Source organism: Trichomycterus rosablanca, chromosome 3 (genome assembly GCF_030014385.1).
Source record: "Trichomycterus rosablanca isolate fTriRos1 chromosome 3, fTriRos1.hap1, whole genome shotgun sequence".
Taxonomy (NCBI): Eukaryota; Metazoa; Chordata; class Actinopteri; order Siluriformes; family Trichomycteridae; genus Trichomycterus; species Trichomycterus rosablanca.
In genome coordinates this window covers 23,287,924-23,315,816 of record NC_085990.1, presented here as the reverse complement: position 1 = coordinate 23,315,816, position 27,893 = coordinate 23,287,924, and the positions used below count along the sequence as shown (strand labels likewise).

The 27,893-nt window shown below is 38.8% G+C and overlaps 1 protein-coding gene across 4 annotated transcripts in view; it reads right to left on the bottom strand.

Annotated features, from left to right (window-relative positions):
- Positions 1-27,893, bottom strand: part of spidr (scaffold protein involved in DNA repair) — a 62,455-nt gene that overhangs the window by 3,104 nt on the left and 31,458 nt on the right. For all 4 annotated transcript variants that reach the window (XM_062991090.1, XM_062991086.1, XM_062991089.1 and 1 more), the window contains exons 9-16: positions 22,781-22,994; positions 22,388-22,587; positions 13,996-14,154; positions 7,441-7,525; positions 4,231-4,353; positions 4,083-4,142; positions 1,793-1,988; positions 1,399-1,539 (exon numbers count right to left, since the gene is read on the bottom strand). In XM_062991090.1, the coding sequence (XP_062847160.1) occupies positions 1,399-1,539; positions 1,793-1,988; positions 4,083-4,142; positions 4,231-4,353; positions 7,441-7,525; positions 13,996-14,154; positions 22,388-22,587; positions 22,781-22,994 (1,178 nt within the window). The remainder of the gene's footprint in view (positions 1-1,398; positions 1,540-1,792; positions 1,989-4,082; positions 4,143-4,230; positions 4,354-7,440; positions 7,526-13,995; positions 14,155-22,387; positions 22,588-22,780; positions 22,995-27,893) is intronic.

Below are 27,893 nucleotides of genomic sequence, written 5' to 3'. Positions count from 1 at the left end.
CACACTTCGATTGTGTAATATTTGGACATTCTTCCTTTCAGAATTGTTCAAGTTCAGTCAAATTTTGTGCCGACAATGCACTTCTATGCAGATCTAGGTATGGGCTCTAACTCGGTCACTAATGAACATTCCTATCCTAAAGGCACTGCTATGTTTTTTTTGCACATGTTTAGAGTCATTGTCATATGCTGGAAGCAGAACCTCCTGCCTATCTTTAGCTTTTTAGCACTTTAGCTTTTTTTGAGTACCACATGTCTTGCTTAAGAATTTGAATGTCCTTGACAGCATCAATTTCCCCTTAAATTTTGACCAATTGCCCAATTTCTGCTAAAGAGAAACATCCTCATAACAATGTTGCCACCACCGTGCTTTCCAGTAGGTACCCTGTATTTTCCAATGGTGTGCTATGTTTGGTTTTCTTTTTGGAAAAAAAACATACCCCTTTGGAGTTCAGGCTTAAAATGTTTGATTTTAGTCTCATCTGGTCTCATCTTGGTCTTTCAGCATGACACTTTTCCAGGAGCTTCTTTTTTCTTGCCACTCTGCTATACAGGCCAGCTTTGTGTAAAGCTTGTGAGAATGTTGTCACCAAGCCATTGGTCAAGTCATTCAAAGTTGCCACTGGGCTCGAGGTAGCTTTCCTAATCAATATCTGGCTCTGTCAAGCAGTTTCTCCTAACTTGTGCCTTTCCACAACTTGTCAATTTAAAATCACCTTTCCTAACCATAGTGAATTTTGTTTACAGCTGGTTTTATTCTGAAGTTTATCAAAACCAATACAGTTGCGCCAGTTAGCCTGGTGTGTCAAAAGGCAAGGATTTCTATAGGGTATGATGACTTTCTATAGACACTGTATGTCTTTCCCAGACACCACATATGTTGGCTAGTGGCACCTTAGCAAAATAGAAGAAATCAGGCAAGGGGTATATACTTTTACAGAGCACTGTAAATCAGCTGCAGTGGCTGGTAATGCCAAACCATTACATTTAAATGTTTCAGATCTTCTAAATAATTTTATATTAGACAAAGACAACACACAGCTTTGCTCTTTATCACCCATGTGAAAAAAGTAATTGCCCAAATTGTAGCTATACAGGTAAAAACAATAGATTTTTTTTTTTTTGCACAGTAAGTAATAATACTCTATCAGTGGAGACAGTTTTTCATCAGAGGATGTTGTTAGCTTTATAATCTTGGTTACAGCACTATTCTTTTCTTAGCATTGCCATTGAGGTGTTTAAAAATCTCAACAACACTGCGGCACCTGATACACAGTATTTGTTCTGATACAAACAGAAGTAACAGAACCAGTAAACAGTTTGAGATAATGTGTTGATCCCAAAAAGTTTATCTTCAAACCTCTCCAAGAACAGATAGGTGATTTATTAATGTACAAACCTGTTAGGGTGCAGAGAGAACGAGGTGGGCTCTCTAGGCTCAACTCATCTAGTAGAACAGAGCGAGGCAGTAAAGTATTTGAAGTTGGCATGTGCTCTAAGTCTAGCTGGACTACAGACTCCCCACATAACAATATCTGACCTGTAACAGTAAAGGAAATGGATTTATTCAAAAGAAAGACTATTGATTAAAAAAACATTTCAATCATTGTTCAATATACGCAAATAAGTCATGATTAAGGGTTAAATCATTTTGGTTTCTGTTTTAAACAGACATCAGACAAAACAAGCCATACTCAAAAACTAAAAAAACTTTGTTAACTTTGTTAACACAAGCAACAATATAACAATTATATAAAATAACACACACAATCATTAACAATCAAACAACTTACCCTGCTCTATTAAAGCATCTCTGAAGATTAATGTTGGTCTGAGTTCAGGGGTGGTGATGGCCTGGCTGACAAAGCTTTGAAGAAAGCAAGAGGGACTCACATATAAAGGCAGCGTTTTGCTAGCGCTCAGTGAGCTCTGCTCATCCTGCAGGCTCAAGTCTGTCACAAACAGCAAGAGATTCTTCTCTCCTATTTTCTGCATCCAAAAACCATACAGTAAAAATTAAGTCTATCTTTGAAATAAATAAACCACAAGAGTAGACATAAAATACGATGAGGTTTACCCTAAAACGGACTGCTGAAGAGCTTATAGATGGTGCTAAGTTTACTCATGCTGCTACTTGATGTGTATGGTTTTGGTGCCAATAAACAAGATTTTGACCTTTAGAAGCAGTTTTAAGAACTTCTGTATTGTTTTATAGTCTTTCAGTGTATTTTGCAATGCATCACATGTCCCCAAAATTACAGTATTTAACAGGATTTTTCATAACAGTGGATAAACACAATAACAAGGACTTAAAAATGTATTTTACAGTTATAAATTGATCAGCTATAACATTAAACTTATCTGCCTAATTTTGTGTAGGTCCCCCATGTGCAGCCAAAACAGCTCTGACCTGTCGAGACATGGACTGCACAAGACCACTAAAAGTGTCCTGTAGTATCTGGTACAACATGTTAGCAGCAAATCCTTAAAGTCCTGTATGTTGCTAGGTGGGACTACCATGAATTGAATCTGTTTGCCCATCCCACACATGTTCACATGGCCAATGTTTCCCAGCAGAACATTACCATCCACCAGCTTGCCTTATTTCTATAATGCATCCTGGTGGCACCTCTTCCCCAGGTAATTGACACACATGCAACCAGCTACCTATGTAATAAACAAAAACCTTACAGGCGCCATTATAATGAGATAATCAGTGTTATTCACTTTAGTTGTCAGTGTTGTGACTGGACCTTTAAGGCTTTAATCACTATCCTGTAAAGTGTTTATTCTAGGGCTGTCAAACGATTAAAATTTTTAATCGCGATTAATCTCAGAATTTCATATAGTTAATCGCGATTAATCGCATTAAAAAAAAAATCTGTGTAAATGTTATAGAAAACAAGGATTTTTATGTGAAATGTTACAATTAAAATGGTGAACACATTTTATGCTAAATGTACTGATGTTAAAAACTGCTGGGACAAGAGAAAACTGTAAGGGAGTTTTATTCACTCACATACTAGGCAGTAAATGTCAGATTGTAGGTTAGAATTTCTCCATCAGCAAACATTGTAGATCAGCGGTGCTTTAGGTGGGATAAGGCGTAGTTATTGTAACAGACTTTTCTGTGGTTGTATTGTGACAATGGTTTGATGGCCGTTTCTACACGAAGTGAGTGTGTTTTGACCCTTTGGGGCTTCCATAGTGCATGGACTAACGTGCTTGACTCAGCTTTCCGGTATTTGGTACCTTAACAGAATAAGTTAATAAAAGTGTTCTGCTCCCGACAACTTGTGAATATAGCGTGTATTTATTTCTTTATAAGTGCATCACTACAACGCTCGGTTACATTATGTTAACAAACCGCAAATGAAAAACAATGGCAAGTCCGACATTAAAACGTTTGTTTTAACATAATGTTAACATAATGTAACCGAGCGTTGTAGTTCTACCAGTCAAGTCTCAACATTAACTAGAATTTGCGTTAACGGCACTATTATTTTTAATCGCGTTAAATTGAAATCGCGTTAATGCGTTATTATCGCGTTAACTTCGACAGCCCTAGTTTATTCATTTGTCAGTAAATTTCATCTTGCAACCCATTTGGTCACAATTTTGAGCTCTTTCTGTAAAAATGTAATTCTAAAATGTAAATTCTGTGCATTTTTGTAAAATGTAAATTTTTATAAAAATGGCCTTTCTGGTGATGCATAGGACAACACTTTTCAGCACAGTCAACAGTAAAAAATGGTGTTTAATAATTTTTGTACAATTCCAGAGACTAACAGAATTCATTGCAAGATGCACTTTGGTAGTCTTGCTAACTTACTTTCCAAACACCATAGAAAGACAGTTTATGTTGGCTTGTCTTTGAATTTTTACCAATCTGTATATTTTAAACCTAAATGAATGAAGCTAAACTTTCTAAAAAACCAAGATGTTAACATATTCTAAAGAGTCGGGTAAGAATAAATGTGTTTTCTACATCTGGTGACTAGCAAATGTGATAGCATTTCTATATATTTAGCAAAAAAACATGAGAAACAAAACAACAATTTATAACTTTTTTGATGAATGTACCTGTTCTCTCTTATAAACCAATGTAGCACTGAAACTGCACCGACGACTTGTGGGCTCACCCTAAAAAAATAGTTGGTGTAGTAAAAACAGAGGAGTAGAATAAATCACTACATTTCTGACTGAAGAAACAAGCGAATAATTACTTTACCTGCATGATCTCTCTGAGAGTCTGCATTACAGGTGGGTGATATAATGGTGACTTGTGTTGAGGGAATACACAGGTACATTGTCCAGTCAGCCTGTAACAAAAGCTGGGTGCTGGGACTTTAACCTACAAAAAAGATTTAAAGTATTTTAATTAACCTATCAAAGAAGGATTCAAATCAGTCTTGCAACTGGTCTTAATCCACTAACCATTTGTTCAGATTATTTGTGAATGATTGAAGATGATGGTTCTGCTAAATGTCAACACAATGTAAACAGAGCCATATAAGAATAATGAACTAATTGTGTATTGGACACAAATAACACATTTGACATTTTTATACTGTATGAAAACATAATAAGAGGTTTAAAGGTAACAACCAGTTAAAGGTAAAATAGAGCAGAATGTAAGAAGAATGCTAAATCTTTGAACCCTTTGAATTTGGATTTGTTTTTTTCCCCCCATATATGTATCACCAACTTAATATTAAATTTCCTCACAAATATCAACTATTTTAGATCTATTAAGGTTAAAAATGTTTTTATTGTATTACCTAGTGGTCTCTCTCTTTGATACTTAGGACATACAGTTAAGTAAGTGTCTGATGGTCAGTGGAATGTGGCAAACATGAGTGGAGTCTCCTCCCCCCTTATTAGGTGAGAGTGAGTAAGTTGGGTTTGTCCAGTGAGACAGCTAGAATATAGAACTTGGTCTTTACATCTTCTCGGATAGTTTTTCGAGTCTTGACATCTGGGGTTAGTTTGCGAAGTGTGTAGTTGGGTAGAAAGTTCCTTTCTGCCTGCCAGATGCTTAGCATATACACAGTTATTAGAGGCATAACGTCCATTGCTGGGAGTTTTTGAGGTCTGGGCTTTACTTCTCAGTTCTTCCCCTGGCTAGGCAGTGGGCTTTCTTATTGCCAAAAAATAAGAAGGGAAGTGTTTATTAGACAAAGATTGTTTGGGGTTGGACCTTAGGTTCCCCCATATCTGATTTTTGCCAGATTTGGCAGTGTGGAATGCTTTTTAGGAGGATGGAGATTTTGCCTATACACCTGCTTGTGTTTGGCTCATAGGTATGGTAATTGACAAAACCTTTCAGGCAAATATTAGTACCAAGTGCCATTAGGGTTTTTGAAGGTAAAATGCCAGAGGGTACAGTAAAATGGCTGGTCTTTGCATGTCACTGTAATTTGCTTGGATTGTTGACAATTCCATTTAATGACAGAACTACACTGCCTGGCCAAAAAAAAAGTCACACACTCTAATATTTCGTTGGACCGCCTTTAGCTTTGATTACGGCACGCATTCGCTGTGGCATCATTTCCACAAGCTTCTGCAATGTCACAACATTTATTTCTGTCCAGAGTTGCATTAATTTTTCCCCAAGATCTTGTATTGATGATGGGAGATTTGGACCACTGCGCAAAGTCTTCTCCAGCACATCCCAAAGATTCTCAATGGGGTTCAGGTCTGGACTCTGTGGTGGCCAATCCATGTGTGAAAATGATGTCTCATGCTCCCTGAACCACTCTTTCACAATTTGAGCCCGATGAATCCTGGCATTGTCATCTTGGAATATGCCCGTGCCATCAGGGAAGAATAAATCCATTGATGGAATAACCTGGTCATTCAGTATATTCAGGTAGTCAGCTGACCTCATTCTTTGGGCACATAACGTTGCTGAACCTAGACCTGACCAACTGCAGCAACCCCAGATCATAGCACTGCCCCCACAGCCTTGTACAGTAGGCACTAGGCATGATGGGTGCATCACTTCAGCTGCCTCTCTTCTTACCCTGATGCGCCCATCACTCTGAAACAGGGTAAATCTGGACTCATCAGACCACATGACCTTCTTCCATTGCTCCAGAGTCCAATCTTTATGCTCCCTAGCAAATTGAAGCCGTTTTTGCCGGTTAGCCTCACTGACAAGTGGTTTTCTTAAGGCTACACAGCTGTTTAGTCCCACTCCCTTGAGTTCCCTTCGCACTGTGCGTGTGGAAATGCTCTTACTTTCACTATTAAACATATCCCTGAGTTCTGCTACCATTTGATTTCACCAAATGTTTAAGTGATCGCCACTCACGATCATTCAAGATTTTTTTCAGACCACATTCCTTCCTCGAAGATGATGTTTCCCCACTGTCCTTCCACTTTTTAATAATGCGTTGGACTGTTCTTAACCCAATTTTAGTAGTTTAAGCAATCTCCTTAGATGTTTTCTCTGCTTGATGCATGCCAATAATTTGACCCTTCTGAAACAGATTAACATCTTTTCCACGACCACAGGACGTGTCTTTCGACATGATTGTTTAACAAATGAGTAGCTACTCACTGCATCAGTTAGGGTTAAATAACTTGTTGCCAGCTAAAACATGCATCAATTATTCATGCATTAATTATTAATCACCCATGCAGTAATTATTCAATGGGAGGCCTATTTGCTTAGTTAAATCCAGGTGGTGACCTTTTTTTGGCCAGGCTACCATGCTTCACATTTAATATTTAAAATGTTCCACTTTCATAACATCTTTGTAGCCTTTACCAGGTTTTTGCATCTGTAAAACATGTCTTTTAGGTGTTCAGATATTTGTTAGCTTTGAGACATGGTTCACACAAACCAACCTTTCTAGATAAGAACAAATGTGGGTAACCTGGCTTTGTGTGCCTTTATTTAATAGGTAAAGCATCTGTGAAACCCACACTTCAAATCTCATCTCTTTAATTAAAACACCCTTTGCCAGTTAGTCTTTAACACAGAGGTTCACCTAATTTTTCTCCCTGCACTGTGGATCTTTACTCAGTGTGCTCAATAAAAGACATGAAAAGTACAACTGTTTGTGTATTATTAGTTTAGTTAGATAGTGTTAGTCTATAACTGGGACTTAAAATAACAATCAGACCACATTTGATAGTAACAATGCCTAATTCCAAAAGGTTTAATTAGTTTATCTTGCAAAACCTTTTTTGTAAAGCAATGTCCAATTCATACAAATACTGTGAACCTGTTCTTTTTTCACAAATATCACCCCAATAAGTTTATATATCTGTAAATGTATTACATTTAATACATTTAGTTTTACACATATCTTAGGTACAGCATGGCACACTGTTTAATAAAACAGATTTGGAATAGCATCATAATACGAGTTACCAGTGTTACACTGGGCAGTAACAACATTCTTGCTAATAAAACTGTATTGTTACTTACAGTCTGACATGGACCCTCTCCATAAGCATCTAGAGAAACCAATGGTGGCCACAAACTGTCAATCATACCGAAGAGCTCAGTACAGCTGGGTAGAGAGAAATGAAAGGAGGATTTGTTTTTAGACAATTTAAATAAAGGTTTCTTTTGTTTTTTTGGCGTTGGCAATAGACGGGGTTAGGTTAACTACTAACAAGTCGAAAAAAAATTGAGTTAAGGCTAAAAGGAAGTATTAATGTTTATCTCATACCACACAATCTGGTAAATACACTTTTGGGTATTACCCCTAATGGTGGCTGTAGTGCTGCATGTAGTGCAAAGTTCAAGAGGACAGAAGGCCATGATAAGAGCCCAAGCTGAAAATCTGGAATTCATTAGTAGTAATGTGTGTAGTACATAGTGAATTGGAAATAATTTAATTTACAATCCTGGTAATGTAGTACCTTACAAAAGCAAACAGCAAAGTAAGTCAAAAAAAGATGTATGAATTTATTATGTGTGTTTATGGTGATGTCTTCTTTAGCCTAATGTTGCCAACAACCAAATAACTGCAGGTAAATTTATTTTGCAAACAGCAAATACAGAACACAGGCATGCATCTTTGAAAAACCTTTAGGAAGAGTGAAGCATGTATATATCCGTTTAAGCAAAGTATAGACTTATTGTTGCGAACCAGTTCTGCAGCCTCTTAATCCTAAGCTAGCTCATACTTGCCTTGTCTAACTGCTTCTTCCAGTCCAGCCAGACAGTTTAAAAGTGCTGAGATTAACAACAAGAACAACTGAAAGGGGGCATGCTTTGGAAGATTTTTGAGAACCGAGTCTTGACAAACACAATAAACATCAGTGGGAGATGATAAAAACTGGCAATGGAAAAATGCTATGAATAAGAATCATGTTAACACCAGCTAAATTGGTGATTTCTAAAACAAATGCCAAAATGTGCCTTATTGCGTTATTTTAAATGAGATATAAAGACGTATGTTTATAAACGGAAGATGGTAATATCTTGGGTTTGTACTAAAGCATGTATTAAATCAAAACAAATATGTGGCTTTAGTACAGAAAGTCACCTTTAAATCAGTAAATTTATCAATTAAATTTAAAACATCTGTCCAGATATGTCTTAAGGTCTGTGTTTCGATGCTTTTGCACATTAAAATTCATCCAGTATCCGCCATGTAAGCAGATTTCACACATCAGCGCCTTTATGTTTTATAGATAAAGCAGCATGCTTTTAAACAGGAATTCCTTTTGTCTATACTTTTTTCACTATACACAGATTATTTTTATGTAATGTTTAGGGCTTTTTTATCCTCTAAGCAACTTGTACATTAAGCATTTAGACATGTGATCATTTTGGTGTAAATAAAATATACTCTAAAATGTATAACTCATTTTTTTCTTCACTAATTTTTTCATCACATTCAGGATTATACTAGCTTTGAAGCCTACACTGGGGGCAATAAACGTCAGACACGACTTCATATTATTTTTAACTTTTATACACACACTCAGGTTGCTGATTTAATCACACGTCAATTAACAAGTTTTTAGCGTTATATACAGTGAGGAAAATAAGTATTTGATCCCCTGCTGATTTTGTAAGTTTACCCCCTTACAAAGACTTGAACAGTTTATAATTTTTATGGAAGGTTTATTTTAACAGAGAGAGACAGAATATTTATAAAAAAAAAAAAAAAAAAAAAAAAAAAAAAAAAAAAAACATTAAATAAAAGTTATAAATTAATTTGTATTTAATTAAGGGAAATAAGTATTTGATCCCCTACCAACCAGCAAGAATTCTGACCCCCACAGACCGGTTATGTGCACAAAAGGGGTTTTTGTATCTGTTGGTCCTGGATTGTAAAAAGCGCTATATAAATAAAGTTGACTTGACTTGACTTGAAAAGGCACACAAATTAGTCCTGTCCCTGTATAAAAGACTTCTGTCACAGAATCAGTTTCTTCTGTTCAAATCTCTCGACCACCATGGGCAAGACCAAAGAGCTATCAAAGGACGTCAGGGACAAGATTGTAGACCTGCACAAGGCTGAAATGGACTACAAGACCATCAGCAAGAAGCTTGGTGAGAAAGAGACCACTGTTGGCACGATAATTCGAAAATGGAAGAAATACAAGATCACAGTCAATCGCCCTCGCTCTGGAGCTCCATGCAAGATCTCACCTTGTGGGGTAAGAATGATTCTGAGAAAGGTGAGGTCAGTCCAGAATTACACGGGAGGAGCTTGTCAATGATCTCAAGGAAGCTGGGAGCAGAGAAATGCTGGATATGACCCCAAGAACACCATCCACACTGGGCATTTCTCTTCCTCCAAACACGGCGAGTGGAGTTGATGCCAAAGAGCTCAATTTTGGTCTCATCTGACCATATCACATTCTCCCAAGCTTTCTCGGAATCATTCAGGTGTTCATTGGCAAACTTCAGACGGGCCTGTACATGAGCCTTCTTGAGCAAAGGGACTTTGCAGGCACTGCAGGATCTCAATCCATTACGGCGAAGTGTGTTACTAATGGTTTTCTTGGTGACTGTGCTCCCATCTCCCTTGAGATAATTGACAAGCTCCTCCCGTGTAATTCTGGGCTGACCTCACCTTTCTCAGAATCTTTCTTACCCCACAAGGTGAGATCTTGCATGGAGCTCCAGAGCGAGGGCGATTGACTGTGATCTTGTATTTCTTCCATTTTCGAATTATCGCACCAACAGTGGTCTCTTTCTCACCAAGCTTCTTGCTGATGGTCTTGTAGCCCATTCCAGCCTTGTGCAGGTCTACAATCTTGTCCCTGACGTCCTTTGATAGCTCTTTGGTCTTGCCCATGGTGGTCGAGAGATTTGAATGGAAGAAACTGATTCTGTTACAGGTGTCTTTTATACAGGGACAGGACTAATTTGTGTGCCTTTTGTGCACATAACCGGTCTGTGGGGGTCAGAATTCTTGCTGGTTGGTAGGGGATCAAATACTTATTTCCCTTAATTAAATACAAATTAATTTATAACTTTTATTTAATGTTTTTTTTGTTGTTGTTGTTGTTGATATTCTGTCTCTCTCTGTTAAAATAAACCTTCCATAAAAATTATAGACTGTTCAAGTCTTTGTAAGGGCGAAAACTTACAAAATCAGCAGGGGATCAAATACTTATTTTCCCCACTGTATAACATAGGGATGTCCCGATCACGTTTTTTTGTTCCCGATCACGTTTTTTTGTTCCCGATCCCGATAATTAATTTTGATCCCAATCCGATACCAAGTCTCAAACTGATACTTGTATTTTCTAGATATTGTCTAGATAAGAACTAGATAATACTGTTCACACAGTGCACACTTCAAGTACATTACAGTTATTCAAATTAATCCAATGTACATGTTTAACAACTGAATAGCTCTGCAGTTCTGTAGGAAAAAAAATTGCCTGCATCCAAGCTATTGCTTAATGTTCTTTTATTTTTACAAAATAAAAGTAAACAAACTTAGTGCAGCATTGTAGTAGTAAAACTAGAACACTCAAAATGAAGTGAAGGTTCTTTTTGAGGAAAATCAGCATCTCTGCCGTGTTAGCGGACAGCCGGTTCCTCTTTTCATCATATAATAATAAACTCACTGTATTCGACTGAGTGTTTATTTTTTAGGTGCCGTATCAAATTGGTAGTAATTGTAGATCTTTCGTTAAATTATATCTGGTTTGTTTCTTATGAGCCACCGGACTTGTATGCATGTTGTAACTGTAACAAACCTTTCTGTGGTTGTATTGTGACAATGGTTTGAAGGACGTTTCTATGCAAAGTGAGTGTGTTTTGACCCTTTGGGGCTTCCATAGTGCATGGAACAGCGTGCTTGGCTAACACTTTATTAACTTCTTCTGTTACGGTACCAAATAGCGGACAGCTAGAGTCATCGCGACTCTAGCTGTCCGCTATTTGGTACCGTAACAGAAGAAGTTAATAAAGTGTTATGCTCCCGACAACTTGTGAATACCCGTGTATTTATTTCTTTATTAAGCAAGTGCATCACTACGACGCGCGGTTACATAACTAAGCCAGTCAGAGTGCTTGATACTGAGATGTCGTTCAGTCTTGTAACACGTAAACTCGCAAAAGCTGTGTGTTATGGTCCTGAAGTTTTAAGACTTGGATTAAAAGTTATTGTTCTGTAAACCGGTGTGATCCTTGACTCACACACTATATAAATAGTAAAATTCTACAGTAATTAATGAAGCTCTGCTCCTACCGCCTCGTGAAACGCTCGCATTGCAGACATTACACTTCGCTGTTGGACTTGTTTCACTTTCCAATTTAAAGTATTTCCACACAGCGGACATGCTGACGTAAAACGAAGGATCGGCTTAGGATCGGCCTTAGTAAAGCCGATACCGATCAGTTAAAAAATGCCTTGATACATCCCTATAATATATCCTCTTATTATTGTATACTTTTCACATTACTAACCTTTTGATTACATTTGTAAAGAACTCTATTTAAATTCTTGACATACTATGAACAAAGCAGCCAACGAGTTAAGATATGCAGAGGTTTTACTCTTTTTTTAGTCCAATCTGTCCAGTGGCCAAGATCATAGTAGTCAAGGCTGCACCTGGTAGCCTAAAGGCCATAATGATGTAACAAAAAATTCGGTAATCAGCATGTTAATCTTTACCTGCAAAGACTGCAACCAAATGCTTTCATAAAGGAATTTGGTCAGCGGAAAATTCTTGGCTCTCTATAAGTTACAACTGCTTTAAATTACACATTGCCATGTTTTTAGGTAAAAACTATTAATTTTATCTGCCACATTATATTTTTTGCTTTTCATTTATTCAGATGTGAACTTTGGAAATAACCTGGAAATGATTTATCTTGGTCTAGTTTTTTGCATCACAAAAACCTGACATTTTAACAGGGGTGTGTAATTTTTTATACCCACTGAATGTTCAGTTTTTGGTAATGTCACTGTTGTGCTTTATTTTAATTACTTGTTGATAACCGTCTTCACAGTGTTTCATTGCACTGTATACTTCAACAATCAACAATGAGAGCCCTCATTGCAGACCCTGACTTTTGTTGCAAGATGCAACTACATACATGTCAGGAAAAACATACTAAAACAGCTGGAATTTACACCGATTAGCCATATCATTAAAACCACCTTCTTGTATCTACACACACTGTCCATTTCATCAGCTCCATTTACCATATAGGAGCACTTTGTAGTTCTACAATTACTGACTGTAGTCCATCTGTTTCTCTGCATGCTTTGTTAGCCCCCTTTCACCCTGTTCTTCAATGGTCAGGACTCTCCCACTACAGAGTAGGTATTATTTGGGTGGTGGATAATTCTCAGCTCTGCAGAGACACTGACATGGTGATGGTGTGTGAGTGTGTGTTGTGCTGGTATGAGTAGATAAGACACATCAGCACTGATGGAGTTTTTAAAAAAACTTACTGTCACTGCTGGATTGAGAATAGTCCACCAACCAAAAACATCCAGCCAACAGCACCCTGCGTGCAGCGTCATGTGACCACTGCTGAAGATCTAGAAGATGTCCAACTCAATCAACAGCAATAGACGATTGATCATCTCTGACTTTACATCTACAACTAGGTAGGAGTGTCTAATAGAGTGGACAGTGAGTGGACATAGTATTTAAAAACTCCAGCAGTGCTGCTGTGTCTGATCCGCTCATACCAGCACAACTCACACTAACACCACCACCATCTCATTGTCACTGCAGTGCTGAGAATCTTCCACCACCTAAACAATACCTGCTCTGTGGGGGTCCTGACCATTGAAGAACAGGGTGAAAGCAGGCTAAAAAGGTATGTAGAGAAATAGGTGGACTACAGTCAGTAATTGTAGAAATTTAAAGTGCTTTTAATACGCATTCAGGGTAATTGGACACGACTAGATTAGGGGAGAAATACTGATATACTGTTTCGACCCCTCACCGCTGACTGAGGATGCCTCTCAACTGACATACGCCCCCTCCGGTACGCACAGTCAGTACAGATAGTGCATTTTTCACCCGCACGAGTCGAGTTCATATACTTGACAGGCACTGTGCACAAGGGCCACACCCCCATCAGCATTATTCCTCAGCCCTGTGCAGGCGCCATCAGTCAGCCAGCAGGGGCCGCAGTCGCACCAGTTATGAGGACCTATGCTCCGACTTTCTTACTCCTAAGAACAACAGCCAATTGTTGTTCATACTGCCGCCCAGCCTACTCAGAAAGGCAGAGCTGAGGTTCGATACGATGTATTCAAAACCCCAACTCTGGTGAGCTAGTGTACTTTACCGCTGTGCCACCTGAGCGCCATGATTAGTTAATTCTAAACACAGCCACATGCCCAATTATAAAAGAGTGTGCACACTTACGCAATCACGTTATTTAATTTTTTATTTTTTTTATTTTTATTCTTCCCCTCTAAACAATTTCATTTTGTATATCAATTAAATTGTACAGATTACAGGTAACATTACCATTTATAACGCTTGAAATGTAAGTGTATGGTGTATGGCTGTGATGTGTATGGCTGAGTGTTACCTCTCTCGAGTAAGCCGATGCAGCACCTTCAGTCCCTGCATTATACATACTCTTCCTTCCATCTGCTCTGTCCAATGTTTTAGCTCCTTCTCTGAAGACACATCCTGTAACTCTACCTCACCGAACATACCATAAACATCTTGAACCAGCATACAAAACCTGAGAAATGAGAAAAAAACACTGAAAAACTGTACAGAATTAAAATATTAATATCCGTTAAGCTCCATGCACTTTAACTCATTTATGTACTAATAATGAAGGTGAGTAAATTTTGATAGACACCAAGCTGTACCACATTGGTATTTATAAAAAAAATTGTGTAAGAACCAAAGCTGATCTTTTGATTTCCATAGGTGCCAAAACAAAGAAGAGAAAATGTATTTAAAGCTAATCAGATTTTACTTGGCAAAAGTAACTATTAAAATAATGATTTAAAAGTTTACACAATTAAACACTCCGCGTTAAGGATTTTAGCAGTGAAGTTGAAAATTGTTACACTTAGAACACATTTGAGCATCCATGATATCAATGAAAAATAATCCAAAATACAACAGGCAGTTGAATGAATAAGTAAGGCAACAGAATTAAGTTGTGGTGGGGCCTTGTCCTAGATTTAATAATACAGGAATGCGGTGGCAGATGAAGTTAGTAGTTTATACCTAAAACCTAGCAATGTGTCTAATAGCAGTTGTAATGTACAGAGGGTTTATAAATCTTCACACACAAAATTTCTCCATGAAAGCATTTGGCTGCAGCCACTGCTGCTCAGCGTGGAACAATTAGTTATTAGGGAAATTACTTATTAGTTATTAGGATTTTAATGTCATGTTTTACACTTTGATTACATTAATGACAGGACAGGTAGTTACAGGTTTCAAATGATGTATCAGTTCAAGTTCAAAATCAAACATCACATAAAAAAGGGTTAAGGGCAGTGATAGCTCAGTGGTTAAGGTACTGGACTAGTAAACAGAAGGTTGCCGGTTCAAGCCCCGCCACCACCAAGTTGCCACTGTTGGGTCCCTGAGCAAGGCCCTTAACCCTCATTGTGTAAGTCGCTTTGGATAAAAGCGTCTGCTAAATGCTGAAAATGTAAATGTAAATGTAAAAAGAGGCAATTTTGTATATTCAATTCACCTAACTGACATGTCTTTGGAATATGGAAAGAAACTGGGGCTCCCAGAGGAAACCCATGCAGACAATGGGAAAACACGCAAACTCCACACAATGAAGAGTTACAGAAGCATAAGTGAGGACTTTGATAAAGCCACTCCAAAATCTTAATTTTGTGTTTTGAGCCTTTCAGGGGTGGATTTGTTCTTGATTTTTGATTAGTTGTCATATTGCATAACAAGATAAGCTAAGCTGAGCATCAGATCATGGACTGATAACCAGACATTCTTCTTCAGGATTATATGGTAAATAGCAGAATTTATGATTCAGTCAACTACAGCCTTGGATGTTTTAGCATATTTTTCCTAATTTCCCAATTATAAATGCAAACCTTATTTAGGTCAAATGAGGCAAGCATTCTTGAATACTATTCTGGGTGACTCCAAAATGAGTCAACATGCTCTTGAAGAAATTTTGGTAAGACTTCTACTTATGAGAAGATCACTGTTCTGAGTCTGAGAAATGCCTTTGAATGACTGAAAGTTGTTCAGGCCAAATGCACTAATATATTTGACACAGAAAACATCTGGACAACCTGTCCTAGCTGGAGAGACAGACAGGGTTGAAGAGTTGAAAGTCATAAACAGTAAGGCTTGCTAAGGTCTGTTTGTTTCTAAATGGAACCAGAGATCACAAGGGATGACAGAGCAAAAATTGACTGAAGACTAAGATGCGCTCAGAACAGGTTTGCATAAACAGCTAAACTCCTGCCTCCCACCCCGTGGCACTTAATCCATTGAAAAAAAAGCTGTAAGTGACTCTACAGGCCCACTGCCATTGGCCAGCTGCAGGGATTTGCTATTGTGAGTAATCATAGAAATTCACAGCAACTTGGGTGTGCTTCCTGGAACTGCACACCACTGAGCTTGTTCAACACATACACACAACCCCACTGAGATAGCCCTCTCCATAAGAATGCTGCAGTGAAACAGGATTGGCAGGGACATTGTGGGTGGGATTATTTCCGCCACTGAATTCACCAATGAGGATGTAGTTTGTGATAAACATTCCTGTAATAAGACACCTAAAGCACATTTCACATGTTGTTCTAGTCTGTTCTTGAAAACATCCCCTCCTCTTTTCTCTTTAACCCAAGAGCGTCTTCAGCTTGTTTATGCTCCCCAGATTTTTACTGAAACTAAATATTTTCTGGAGCACAAACAAAACCTAATTATTCTCTAAAAGCTAGCTGCAATAAAGCTTAAACAAGTGAGTAGTTAAAAAACTTAAAAAAGACAAACATTTAAAATATTTAAAAAAATTAACAAAGCAACAAAAGCTAAATAACTTGAAAACCAAGTAAAACCTTTTTTATAAAAGCAGTGTCCAGGCAGCCAAGAGCAGTTTTTCTTCAAGCACATAAGGCTCTTTGCAGTGCTCTGTTTTATACTATAATGGCAGGTATGTGCAACAACATATACAGAGGAAAAACAGTGAGAAATAGAAATGATAATATAGGAAGTGACCGCAAAGGAGAGTTCAGGTTATGACTTGAATACAGGTATGCGACAGGCTGCCTGTCTGGAGCCAGTTGATGGCTCAGCTGATTACTTGTGTCTGTTGTTTGTGTGGTAGTCCCTGCATGAGCATAAACATCCCCACTGTGAAGCTGTCTAGTAAAGACATAAATGTTTCATATGATATTCTACTTTCTGATACACATACACCATGCCACAACTTTATGTTCTTATGTTTACAATGTGACTATAAGAGCACCTGACAGGGATCAAGTTACTGGAAGCAGTCAAATGACTTCTACATAAGTCTTGTTCCAGCTATTACTCTTTGAGCTTCCTTTACTCTGCCCACTTCCATTCTTCAGTGTGTAGCCATCTGTTCCAATCAGGAAAATCTGTTTACACAGATCTGACCATAAAAAAAAAATTTGATAGTGGGGTAGATAGGCACAGATCTGATAAATCTGTGAGATAGAGAGATAGATAGATAGACAGATAGACAGATAGACAGATAGATAGATAGATAGATAGATAGATAGATACAGTGTATCACAAAAGTGAGTACACCCCTCACATTTCTGCAGATATTTAAGTATATCTTTTCATGGGACAACACTGACAAAATGACACTTTGACACAATGAAAAGTAGTCTGTGTGCAGCTTATATAACAGTGTAAATTTATTCTTCCCTCAAAATAACTCAATATACAGCCATTAATGTCTAAACCACCGGCAACAAAAGTGAGTACACCCCTAAGAGACTACACCCCTAAATGTCCAAATTGAGCACTGCTTGTCATTTTCCCTCCAAAATGTCATGTGATTTGTTAGTGTTACTAGGTCTCAGGTGTGCATAGGGAGCAGGTGTGTTCAATTTAGTAGTACAGCTCTCACACTCTCTCATACTGGTCACTGAAAGTTCCAACATGGCACCTCATAGCAAAGAACTCTCTGAGGATCTTAAAAGACGAATTGTTGCGCTACATGAAGATGGCCAAGGCTACAAGAAGATTGCCAACACCCTGAAACTGAGCTGCAGCACAGTGGCCAAGATCATCCAGCGTTTTAAAAGAGCAGGGTCCACGCAGAACAGACCTCGCGTTGGTCGTCCAAAGAAGCTGAGTGCACGTGCTCAGCGTCACATCCAACTGCTGTCTTTGAAAGATAGGTGCAGGAGTGCTGTCAGCATTGCTGCAGAGATTGAAAAGGTGGGGGGTCAGCCTGTCAGTGCTCAGACCATACGCCGCACATTACATCAAATTGGTCTGCATGGCTGTCACCCCAGAAGGAAGCCTCTTCTGAAGTCTCTACACAAGAAAGCCCGCAAACAGTTTGCTGAAGACATGTCAACAAAGGACATGGATTATTGGAACCATGTCCTATGGTCTGATGAGACCAAGAATAATTTGTTTGGTTCAGATGGTCTCAAGCATGTGTGGTGGCAATCAGGTGAGGAGTACAAAGATAAGTGTGTCATGCCTACAGTCAAGCATGGTGGTGGGAATGCCATGGTCTGGGGCTGCATGAGTGCAGCAGGTGTTGGGGAGTTACATTTCATTGAGGGACACATGAACTCCAATATGTACTGTGAAATACTGAAGCAGAGCATGATCCCCTCCCTCCGGAAACTGGGTCGCAGGGCAGTGTTCCAGCATGATAATGACCCCAAACACACCTCTAAGACGACCACTGCTTTATTGAAGAGGCTGAGGGTAAAGGTGATGGACTGGCCAAGCATGTCTCCAGACCTAAACCCAATAGAACATCTTTGGGGCATCCTCAAGCAGAAGGTGGAGGAGCGCAAAGTCTCGAATATCCGCCAGCTCCGTGATGTCGTCATGGAGGAGTGGAAAAGCATTCCAGTGGCAACCTGTGAAGCTCTGGTAAACTCCATGCCCAGGAGAGTTAAGGCAGTTCTGGGAAATAATGGTGGCCACACAAAATATTGACACTTAAGGAACGGGTGTACTCACTTTTGTTGCCGGTGGTTTAGACATTAATGGCTGTATATTGAGTTATTTTGAGGGAAGAATAAATTTACACTGTTATATAAGCTGCACACAGACTACTTTTCATTGTGTCAAAGTGTCATTTTGTCAGTGTTGTCCCATGAAAAGATATACTTAAATATCTGCAGAAATGTGAGGGGTGTACTCACTTTTGTGATACACTGTAGATAGATAGATAGATAGAAAAAAATAATAATAATAATAATTAAAAAACACACAATAAGGACAGGTGTAGCCTGGACTAGGGTTAGGGTGCTGGACTAGATTGCCACTGTTGTGCCCTTGAGCAAGGCCCTTAACCCTCAATTGCTCAGACTGTAAGTCGCTTTGGATAAAAGCATCTGTTAAATGCCAAAAATGTAAATGTAATGTAAATGAAGTGATGTACAGGGGCTCTGCTACATACAAATATGGGGTAAAACTGATCTCAAAAACACATAGTGCTGTGATAAGCAGACACTCTCAGGTAGCCCTGGATGTATGTGTATGATGTATGTTGCGTTAGTCAAACTATTTCAATCCAAACAAACTTGCTGCTTATCAAGAATAGAAGGGTTTCAACAAAAAGGAAGGGTTTTGTTGGTTAGTCATAAGGTCATTAAAAGTAACTAAAATTACAAAATTACAATTATTTCCAGAAAACTTATAACATTTTTTTAAATGCAATAAAAAGAATATGTAATTTGTTTATTATCTTAAGTCTTTATTAAACTGATAAAAGTAGAAAGAGGATTTCGGTTGTTTTCACTGATCATTGTACTTTGTAAAAATAAAAAACACATTTACAATCAAATGCCTGCAACAGTTGAACAGAGGCATGTTTAGAATCATGCTCCATCACCATTGCTACTAATGACACTTTTTAACAGTTTGGGAATTGAGGACAATTGTTGCAGTTTTGTAAGTAATCCATACCCTGGGCACCGATTTACCCCATGTCTTGACAGCAGTTGGCTTTTGCACCTATCGCTGATACAGTCTGGATAATTGTTTTTTTTTTTTCTCTTATTTTGCTCTTATCTTGTCCCAACTTGTTGGAGTGGCAGGCATCAAATTCCAAATGTGTTTATATTTACAAAATTCAGTTAAGTTGATCAGTAAAAACATTGGAAATCATTTATTTGTATTGTTGTCAGTTAAATAAAGATTGAAGAAAATCTTGTGATCGCTTTTCATTTAATGTCCCAATGTTTCCAGAAATGGTGTTTGTGATTTCTGCATTGAAAGGGCATTGTCCTCTGAAAAGATGTACCTTGTAAACTTTTTGAGCAAATGGTGTGCAAACACAGTCTCACACATATTTGACCATATTCATTATTTAGGATAGTTTATAATCAATTTAAAAAATGTTGTCACTTCGTTCTCATGCTATTTATATATACTACGTTTAGTTATGTTTTAGTGCTTTATTATTAAATACTCAGTTTTATATTGTCGCATTTTTAAAATATTTCACGTTTTGGCTGGTCAACATAACATTAAAACCACCTCCTGGTTACTACACTCACTGTCCCTTTTATCAGCTCCACTTACCATATAGAAGCACTTTCCAGTTCTACAATTACTGACTGTAGTCCATCTGTTTCTCTACATACTTTTTTAACCTGCTTTCACCCTGTTCTTCAATGGTCAGGACCTCCACAGGACCACCACAGAGCAGGTATTATTTAGGTGGTGGATGATACTCAGCACTGCAGTGACAATGACATGGTGGTGGTGTGTTAGTGTGTGTTGTGCTGGTATGAGCGGATCAGACACAGCAGCACTGATGGAGTTTTTAAATACCGTGTCCACTCACTGTCCACTCTTTTAGACACCTCTACCTAGTTGGTCCACCTTGTAGATGTAAAGTCAGAGACGATCGCTCATCTATTGCTGCTGTTTGTTATCAGTGGTCACAGGACGCTGTCCACAGGGCACTGTTGGCTGGATATATTTTTGGTTGGTGGACTATCCTCAGTCCAGCAGTGACACTGAGGTGTTTGAAAACTCCATCAACCTTGCTGTATCTGATCCACTCAAACCAGCACACACACACTAACACACCACCACCATGTCAGTGTCACTGCAGTGCTGAGAATGACCCACCACCCAAATAATACCTACTCTGTAGTGGTTCTGAGAGAGTCCTGACCATTGAAAAACAGCATGAAAGGGGGCTAACAAAGCATGCAGAGAAACAGATGGACTACAGTCAGTAATTGTAGAACTACAAAACGCTTCTATATGGTAAGTGGAGTTAATAAAATGGACAGTGAGTGTAGAAACAAGAAGGTGGTTTTATTGTTATGGCTGATCAGTGTATATCCATTATTGCATTGCAGGCGTGCAACACATTCCAAAAAGTTGAGATGGAAGCAATTCAGTTTGTCAACAAATGCGTAAGAAAACTATTAAAATGATAAAAACAATGTTCCTCAAAGGAATATTTGGAGGGGATTTGGAGGGAAATCTGGAAAAACTTTACTGTGTAAAGGGCAAGGGCGCAAACATTAGCTAAACACCTGTGACCTCAGATATCTTAGATGGCACTGCATCTAGAACCGTCATTAGCTGATTCAACCACATAGGAAAGGGACTGCTTCTGCAAACCACTACAATAAGCACTACAATACAGTTACAATACAAAAGCCACTTAAAACTGTACTGTGCAAAAAAGAAGTCTTATGTTAACGATGTCCAAAACCGACATTAAGTTATCTGGGCTAAGAGACATTAGGGATGGACCAGCACACAATGGAAATGTGTACTGTGGACAGATGACTCAGTATTCCAGCTCTTTTTTGAAAGAAATACACGCCGTGTGCTTCAGACCAAAGATGAAAAGGACCATTCAGAGACTTATCTGCAAGTCCAAAAGCCAGGGTCTGTCATGGTATGGGGTTGTGTCAGTGCCCTTGGTAAAAGTAATTTACATTTCTGTGATGGCAGCATTAATGCAGAAAAGTATACTGAGATCTTAGAGCAACATGTGCTGCCTTTAAGACGTAATCTTTTCCAGGGACATCCATGCATTTTTCAACAAAACAATGCAAAACCACATGCTGCACACATTACAAAGGCATGGCTGTAGAAGAAGAGGGTATGGGTACTGATCTGGCCTGCCCACAGTTCTGACCTGTTCCCAACAGAGAATACATGGAATATTTGAAAATGAGAAATGTGACAATGACAACTCTGTACTGTTGCACATCTTAAGACGTGTTTGCAGTAAGACTGGGAAAAAATAAGAACTGAAACACTTAGACACTTGGTGTCCTTGGTGCCAAAACAACTTTCAGGTGTTGTGAGAAGAAATGGCAACACAACAAAGCGGTAAATGCTATACCAGCCCAACTTTTTTGAAAAATGTTGTAAACCTAAAAAACAGGAATGGATAAATATTAATATATTAAGTGCAATAAGGCTGACCAGACTAAACATAAAATATATTGGGTTCATACTGTGTGCAATGAAATAAAAGCCAATTAAATGTAAGAAACACTATACTTTTTCTATTTTTGTATACATGTACATTTATGTTTGCATGTAAAAAAAAATCAGTACATTATAGCATGTATGTATATTGTTTTGTCTGTAAACTGTATTGTCTGTATAATGTCCTGAGCTATCAACCAGCCAGAAACAAATTCCTTGTGTGTGCATATATACCGTCTAATCTGACCTTTAGATTAACCAATTTTAGGAGCTTTTCAGATCACCCCAAGGCAATAGGGAAAGGTATCTTAAAGCTTACTTTAGGAGTACAATACCTGCCAATGTTTTGCTGCTGTTTTGGTCCAGGGAGACACTTGCTGAGCATTCTGTGTCCAAGTGAGGTTGTGAGAGAGGAGTGTGTGACAGATGAGAAATAGACCCTCTGAACCACCAGCTCAACAAGTCCACATTGAAACCCTGAGGGTCCACAAGCCTCCAGAAGCGATTTAATTACAGTTCCTGAATCCTTATTGGCCTGTGTACACACAAGTTTTAAGAAAAAAAAATCCAAAGATTAGGTTGAATAGTATTATAGTCTTAACTTTCAGGCATTTACTATAAAATTTGGGCCAAATTCAAACACAAAAATGGAAAAGTAATTTAACACAATATGTATATATCTATGTATGAACTATGTATCAATCTATTTATGAACAAAAGCTACACACCAGCTTATTAGAGATTAATGCCTCTGAAGACTTAAGATTGGGTTCCCTCTTCTTTAAGCACATGGTTAAAGGGTATGGTCTGGTCTTATACTTGGGAAACAAGGCTTTAGAGAAGGACATGCTGTTCTCCTGCTTATCCTCTAATAAAACCTTTTGGCTAAAATGTGTATTGAGGATAATGGGATGTCGCTCTTCCTCAACAATCAGACTTTGCCTACAACAGAAGAGAATTAAGACAAATGTTATTGCTTGAGCAAAAACTAATAATAATTAAAAAGTAAAATAAAAAAGGTGTTTGGGAGAAGAAACAGAGTTAGACCTTAGACTGAGATCGCAGTCAGTACAAAGCAAGGCCAGAAACCACTGTTTAATGTGTGTGACTTTCAAAACACTAAACTAAATCAGTTGAAATGTGTTCTGTGGTCAAATGAGTCAATGTTTCAGCTTGTTTTTTAAGAAAAAATGGTTCTAAAAATTAAGATGAAAAAACACCATCAATACTTTTATTATTAAAAGGTAAAAACGCCAACATCTGAAGTCTTTTATTGAAAGGCCAGTGTTTATTTAAACAAAATTCTGTACACACAACAACAGTGTGGCTTTGTAGATACATAAAGCATGTGCCTTACTGGCCTGCATGCAGCTCAGATCTATCTCCTTGTAAAAATGTATGGCACATTAAAAAAAAAAAACCCCATCAAACCAGAGATGGGGAGTCGCACGTAAGTCGCGCACACACAGCGACTTTAGACTCGACCCGGACTTGTTTCAAATGACTCGGACTCGACTCATGACTTGCAAAAAATGACTCGTATACAACAAGAGTCCCTAGCGTCAGCATGTGTTAACATTAGTTATGTGTGACAATTACATATATGTCTAATTATTATTATAAATATTCTGCTCTCTAATACTGATCTGGCCATCTTAACCCACAATGCACACAATGGGTAAATGTCTCTCTACAGATGTTTATTTATTAGGATTATATCGTCATGTTTTACACACTTTGGTTACATTAATGACAGGAAGGTACTGGTTACACAAGATTAATCAGTTTTTTTTTGTCTTTTAAATGTCAAACACAGTCATATGGACAATTTTGTTTTTCCAATTTAGTGTTTTACTTCACAACCGGGAAAGGTTTGGAGGTTTTCAATTATAAGCACACATTTACAGTGATAAATTTAATAGAATCTGGAAGAACATAGGCTAAGGTAAGCAGTGGTTATGATATTTTTTTTGCTGTGTTTTGGATTTTGGCTGCTGTGCCATGATTTATCGCACACTTTTGTTTTGCAATGAAAACAAAAGGTATCAGTTTAAGCTTTTAACTAGTACCTTCTTGTTATGGAAATTACATTCATTTGCACAATGACTATAAAAGTAAAGGCACTAAGTAAAATGGCAAAATACAGTTGCTAATCTGTTGTTTTTATCTGAACTTACATATTATTTGTTAATTTCTATGCTACATTTCCAATAAATGTTTTGTGTTTATTTTATTGACTCGTGACTTGATTCGGACTCTCGCCTAAAGACTTGTGACTTGACTTGGACTCTAGCCTAAAGACTCGTGACTTGACTCGGACTAATATTTTGTGACTTTTGAACATCTCTGCATCAAACACAGACTGTTAAGCAGCTGATATATTGTTTCAAACTAGCATGAATACAATGGGTAAAAAAATCTGCCTGCAAAACTGCAGTAATTAGCATAATCAGTTCTTGAATTATTTAGAAGTGTAATTCATAGCACAGTCAATGGAGCACAGTGGTAAACATTGCTCTGTTAGTGTGGTGCAAGAAAATCTTTTTGCACTTTTGCCAGTTAAATGAGGTTCAAGTAAATGAAAACATTCTTTTTTTTTATTTTAGAAAACATTCCAATGTGTATTTTCAGTGCCCATTTAGAACATGCACTGTAATTATTGTTGACTCATTTAGTATCCCTCAACAAAAGCATTCATTTCCTGCCCCCGACACTACTACAAGCTAAAACCTGCTGAACTCTTCCCATATGACGCACTAGGTTAGATGATCACAATAGTATGTCATGACTTTAGCATGCCTAATAAAATGGCGAAATATGTCCAGAGAGGAGGTTTTACATTCTAAATGAACCAAGTAAACCACTAGCTAAACAAGACAGCTGGATGTTAGCCAATTAAAGGAAGTTTATACAAGAGAGATGTGATAACTTGCCTGTTTAGACGAAATACGCAATCAGAATTGGTCACCTCACACATTAAGGAAGGACAAAGTTCCTTACACCAAAGACTTACACCTAATTTTATTTTTAGTAATTGGTACAATGATGCAATGTTCTATTTTGGAAGGAGTATCTCCAATTAACCTCACTTGCATGTCTTTGGACTGTGGGAGGAAACCGGAGCTCCCAGAGGAAACCCACGCAGACCCACACAGAAAGGGCCCAAACCGCTCCTCCTAGGAATCGAACCCAGGACCTTCCTGCTGTGAGACAGTGCTACCCACCGAGCCATTGTGCCACCCCTACAGATGTCTAAATAGGTGTTTAAAGGTTTTCTGTTTTCTGAATTTCAATGAACAGAAAAGAAGTGTTGAGTATGTGGCTGCATTTCCATCCATCAATTTCTGCCAGTCACCCTGTCCCTGGCACTAAGAACCCCCCCCCATAACATGCTGACACCACCATGATTACTGTATGTTTGTTTGTTTATTAGGATTTTAACGACATGTTTTTACACTTTGGTTACATTCATGACAGAAACGGTAGTTACTGGTTACACAAGATTCATCAGTTCACAAGTTTAATGTCAAACACAGTCATGGACAATTTTGTATCTCCAATTCACCTCACTTGCATGTTTTTGGATTGTGGGAGGAAACCAGAGCTCCCGGAGGAAACCCACGCAGACATAGGGAGAACATGCAAACTCCACACAGAAAGGACCGCTCCACCTGGGGATCGAACCCAGTACCTTCTTGCTGTGAGGCGACAGTGCACCCATTAATTACCACCGTGCCGCCCTGATTATTGTACGAATGGTATTAGCCAGGTAATGAACGGTGCCTATTCTTCACCGGGCATAAATTTATTTTTATCTCATCAGAATATTTTTTATGTTATATAATTTTTATACTTTATGTGCCATTTAGCAAACTCCAAGTGGTCTGTCATATGCCTTTTACTTAATGTGGCCTCAATCATGAATTGCTGCAATCATTGTCAGGTTTAACAACAGTTGCAAATTATTTCTGGAGCTCTTTTAGAGTGACCTCCATTTTTTTCCCTAGCTTCCTAAACCAAGAGCCTTTCAGCCCAGATGCTCAATTTAAAAGAGTTCAACTTTAGAAAAAAAAACAACCTTTCCAATTTTTTCAATATAAATTATTGAGGTCACTGTAGACCTGGGGAACACCTAAAGCCTTAAATATTGTTTTACATCATTGCATTGATCTATGCAGTTCCACAGAAAGTTTCTTGGGCAATATGCTTGTTTTTTTTTTTTTTTTTTACAATGCAGTATAAATTAATTTATTGCAACAGCGTTGTTCGTAGCGTCTGCATTTATAAACAATTTTTCCTCTGTACCAGCTTGGAATTTGGTTTAAATAAATTGTGGCTAGCGGCCGCTCACTGTCATAGAAAGGCAGGAACCATTCCCTGGTTGCGTCATCAGCTGACTGGTAAACTTAATGAAGTTGTGTTCAAAAGGATGTAGTGCATAGCACATTTCGTGTTCATGTTTATGTACATTTGTGAAGTTTCCGCTTTTGTGTAAAGAGTGCTGCCTCCTACAGTTAAAAAAAAAACCATAAATGTTTTTTAATGTCTCACCAACGCCACATTGGTGTCAGAAGGGGCGCCATGGTGCCTCCCACTCGATGACACCACATATAACAATGAAAGAAGACGGCCCAATTGCAGACAATGGTGAACAAAAATGTGCAATCGCAGACCCGGCTGTTGAGCTTACTGGCGGTTTGTTAGCATCACAGCGGTGGAGGTTTAACGGTGGGCACTGCACAAGCGATGTTGCGCTACAGACGAGTGGGTGGGGGTTTTAGTGACAGATGTGCTTGCGTTAGTCCGGCAAGCTTGCCCCCGCTTTTCTGCTCACGTGCAACAAGAGCTGGCACTCAAAGCGTTTGAGAAAGCGTTTAGTCCTGAAGCTTTGCAGTGTCATGTCCGACTGGCCACTCTTGCAACGCACACCCAGGCTTGCCTAGAGCATAACACCGTTTGTGTTGGCGGGGTTGAGATGCCCATAGCGTGGCCGGCGGAGAGTGACAGCAGAGCACCCCAGCAACGCAGTGCTCCCTAGCAACGCAACGACACTGGAGCAATGGCTCTGCAAGGCAATGGAGCTGCAAGGATCTAACACCAGTCCCAGCCGGTTTAGTTCATTGGACTTATGCAGCAAACACTGGCAGGAGGCACTGACCACGGGAGCCGAAGGGTTGATGGCGGGTTGTTTGCAGTATGCATGGAATCTGAGTGCCAGGATGGATGTACGACATGAGGTGTCAGGGAGAACTGCTCCAGCCGGGTGCCCAGGTATGGCTGTTTAACCAAAAACGGCAGAAAAGGGCTTAACCCCAAGCTTCAGAGTGCTTGGGAGAGCCCACACATGGTGCTTGAGTGCAGAGGTTGTCCATCGTGTCCACATGCGGTGGCGCACGGTGGCCATCCGCCGCAAGAGACTGGAACCATATCGGCCACAATTAGCAGAGGCCAAGACGAACCCCCACCAACTCCAGCAAGCTCTGATACATCGCCACAGCCTGCCTGCCTGCCTGGCCTCGGCAGGAGTGGCATCTGCCCCAACACTTCGCTGACTTTCAAATGTAGAGTGGTGTTGTGATGTTGTGCCATAATGTTGTATTCTTGAGTTATTTGTTGGGATGTTTTGTGTGTTGGGGCCACCGCTCGCCATCATAAAAAGGCAAGGGAAGTCCCCCTGCTTACAGCATTGACCATGGAAGCACGGTATCCCTCTGATGCAGGTCGGAGAGGTTAAAAACGGGTTAATAGTCGAAATGCTGTAGAAGCGTTTATGCATAAAATGTGTGGTGTTTGGCAACCAGTCTGTTCTGTTCACTTGTTTATTATAGTGGGAGGAATGCT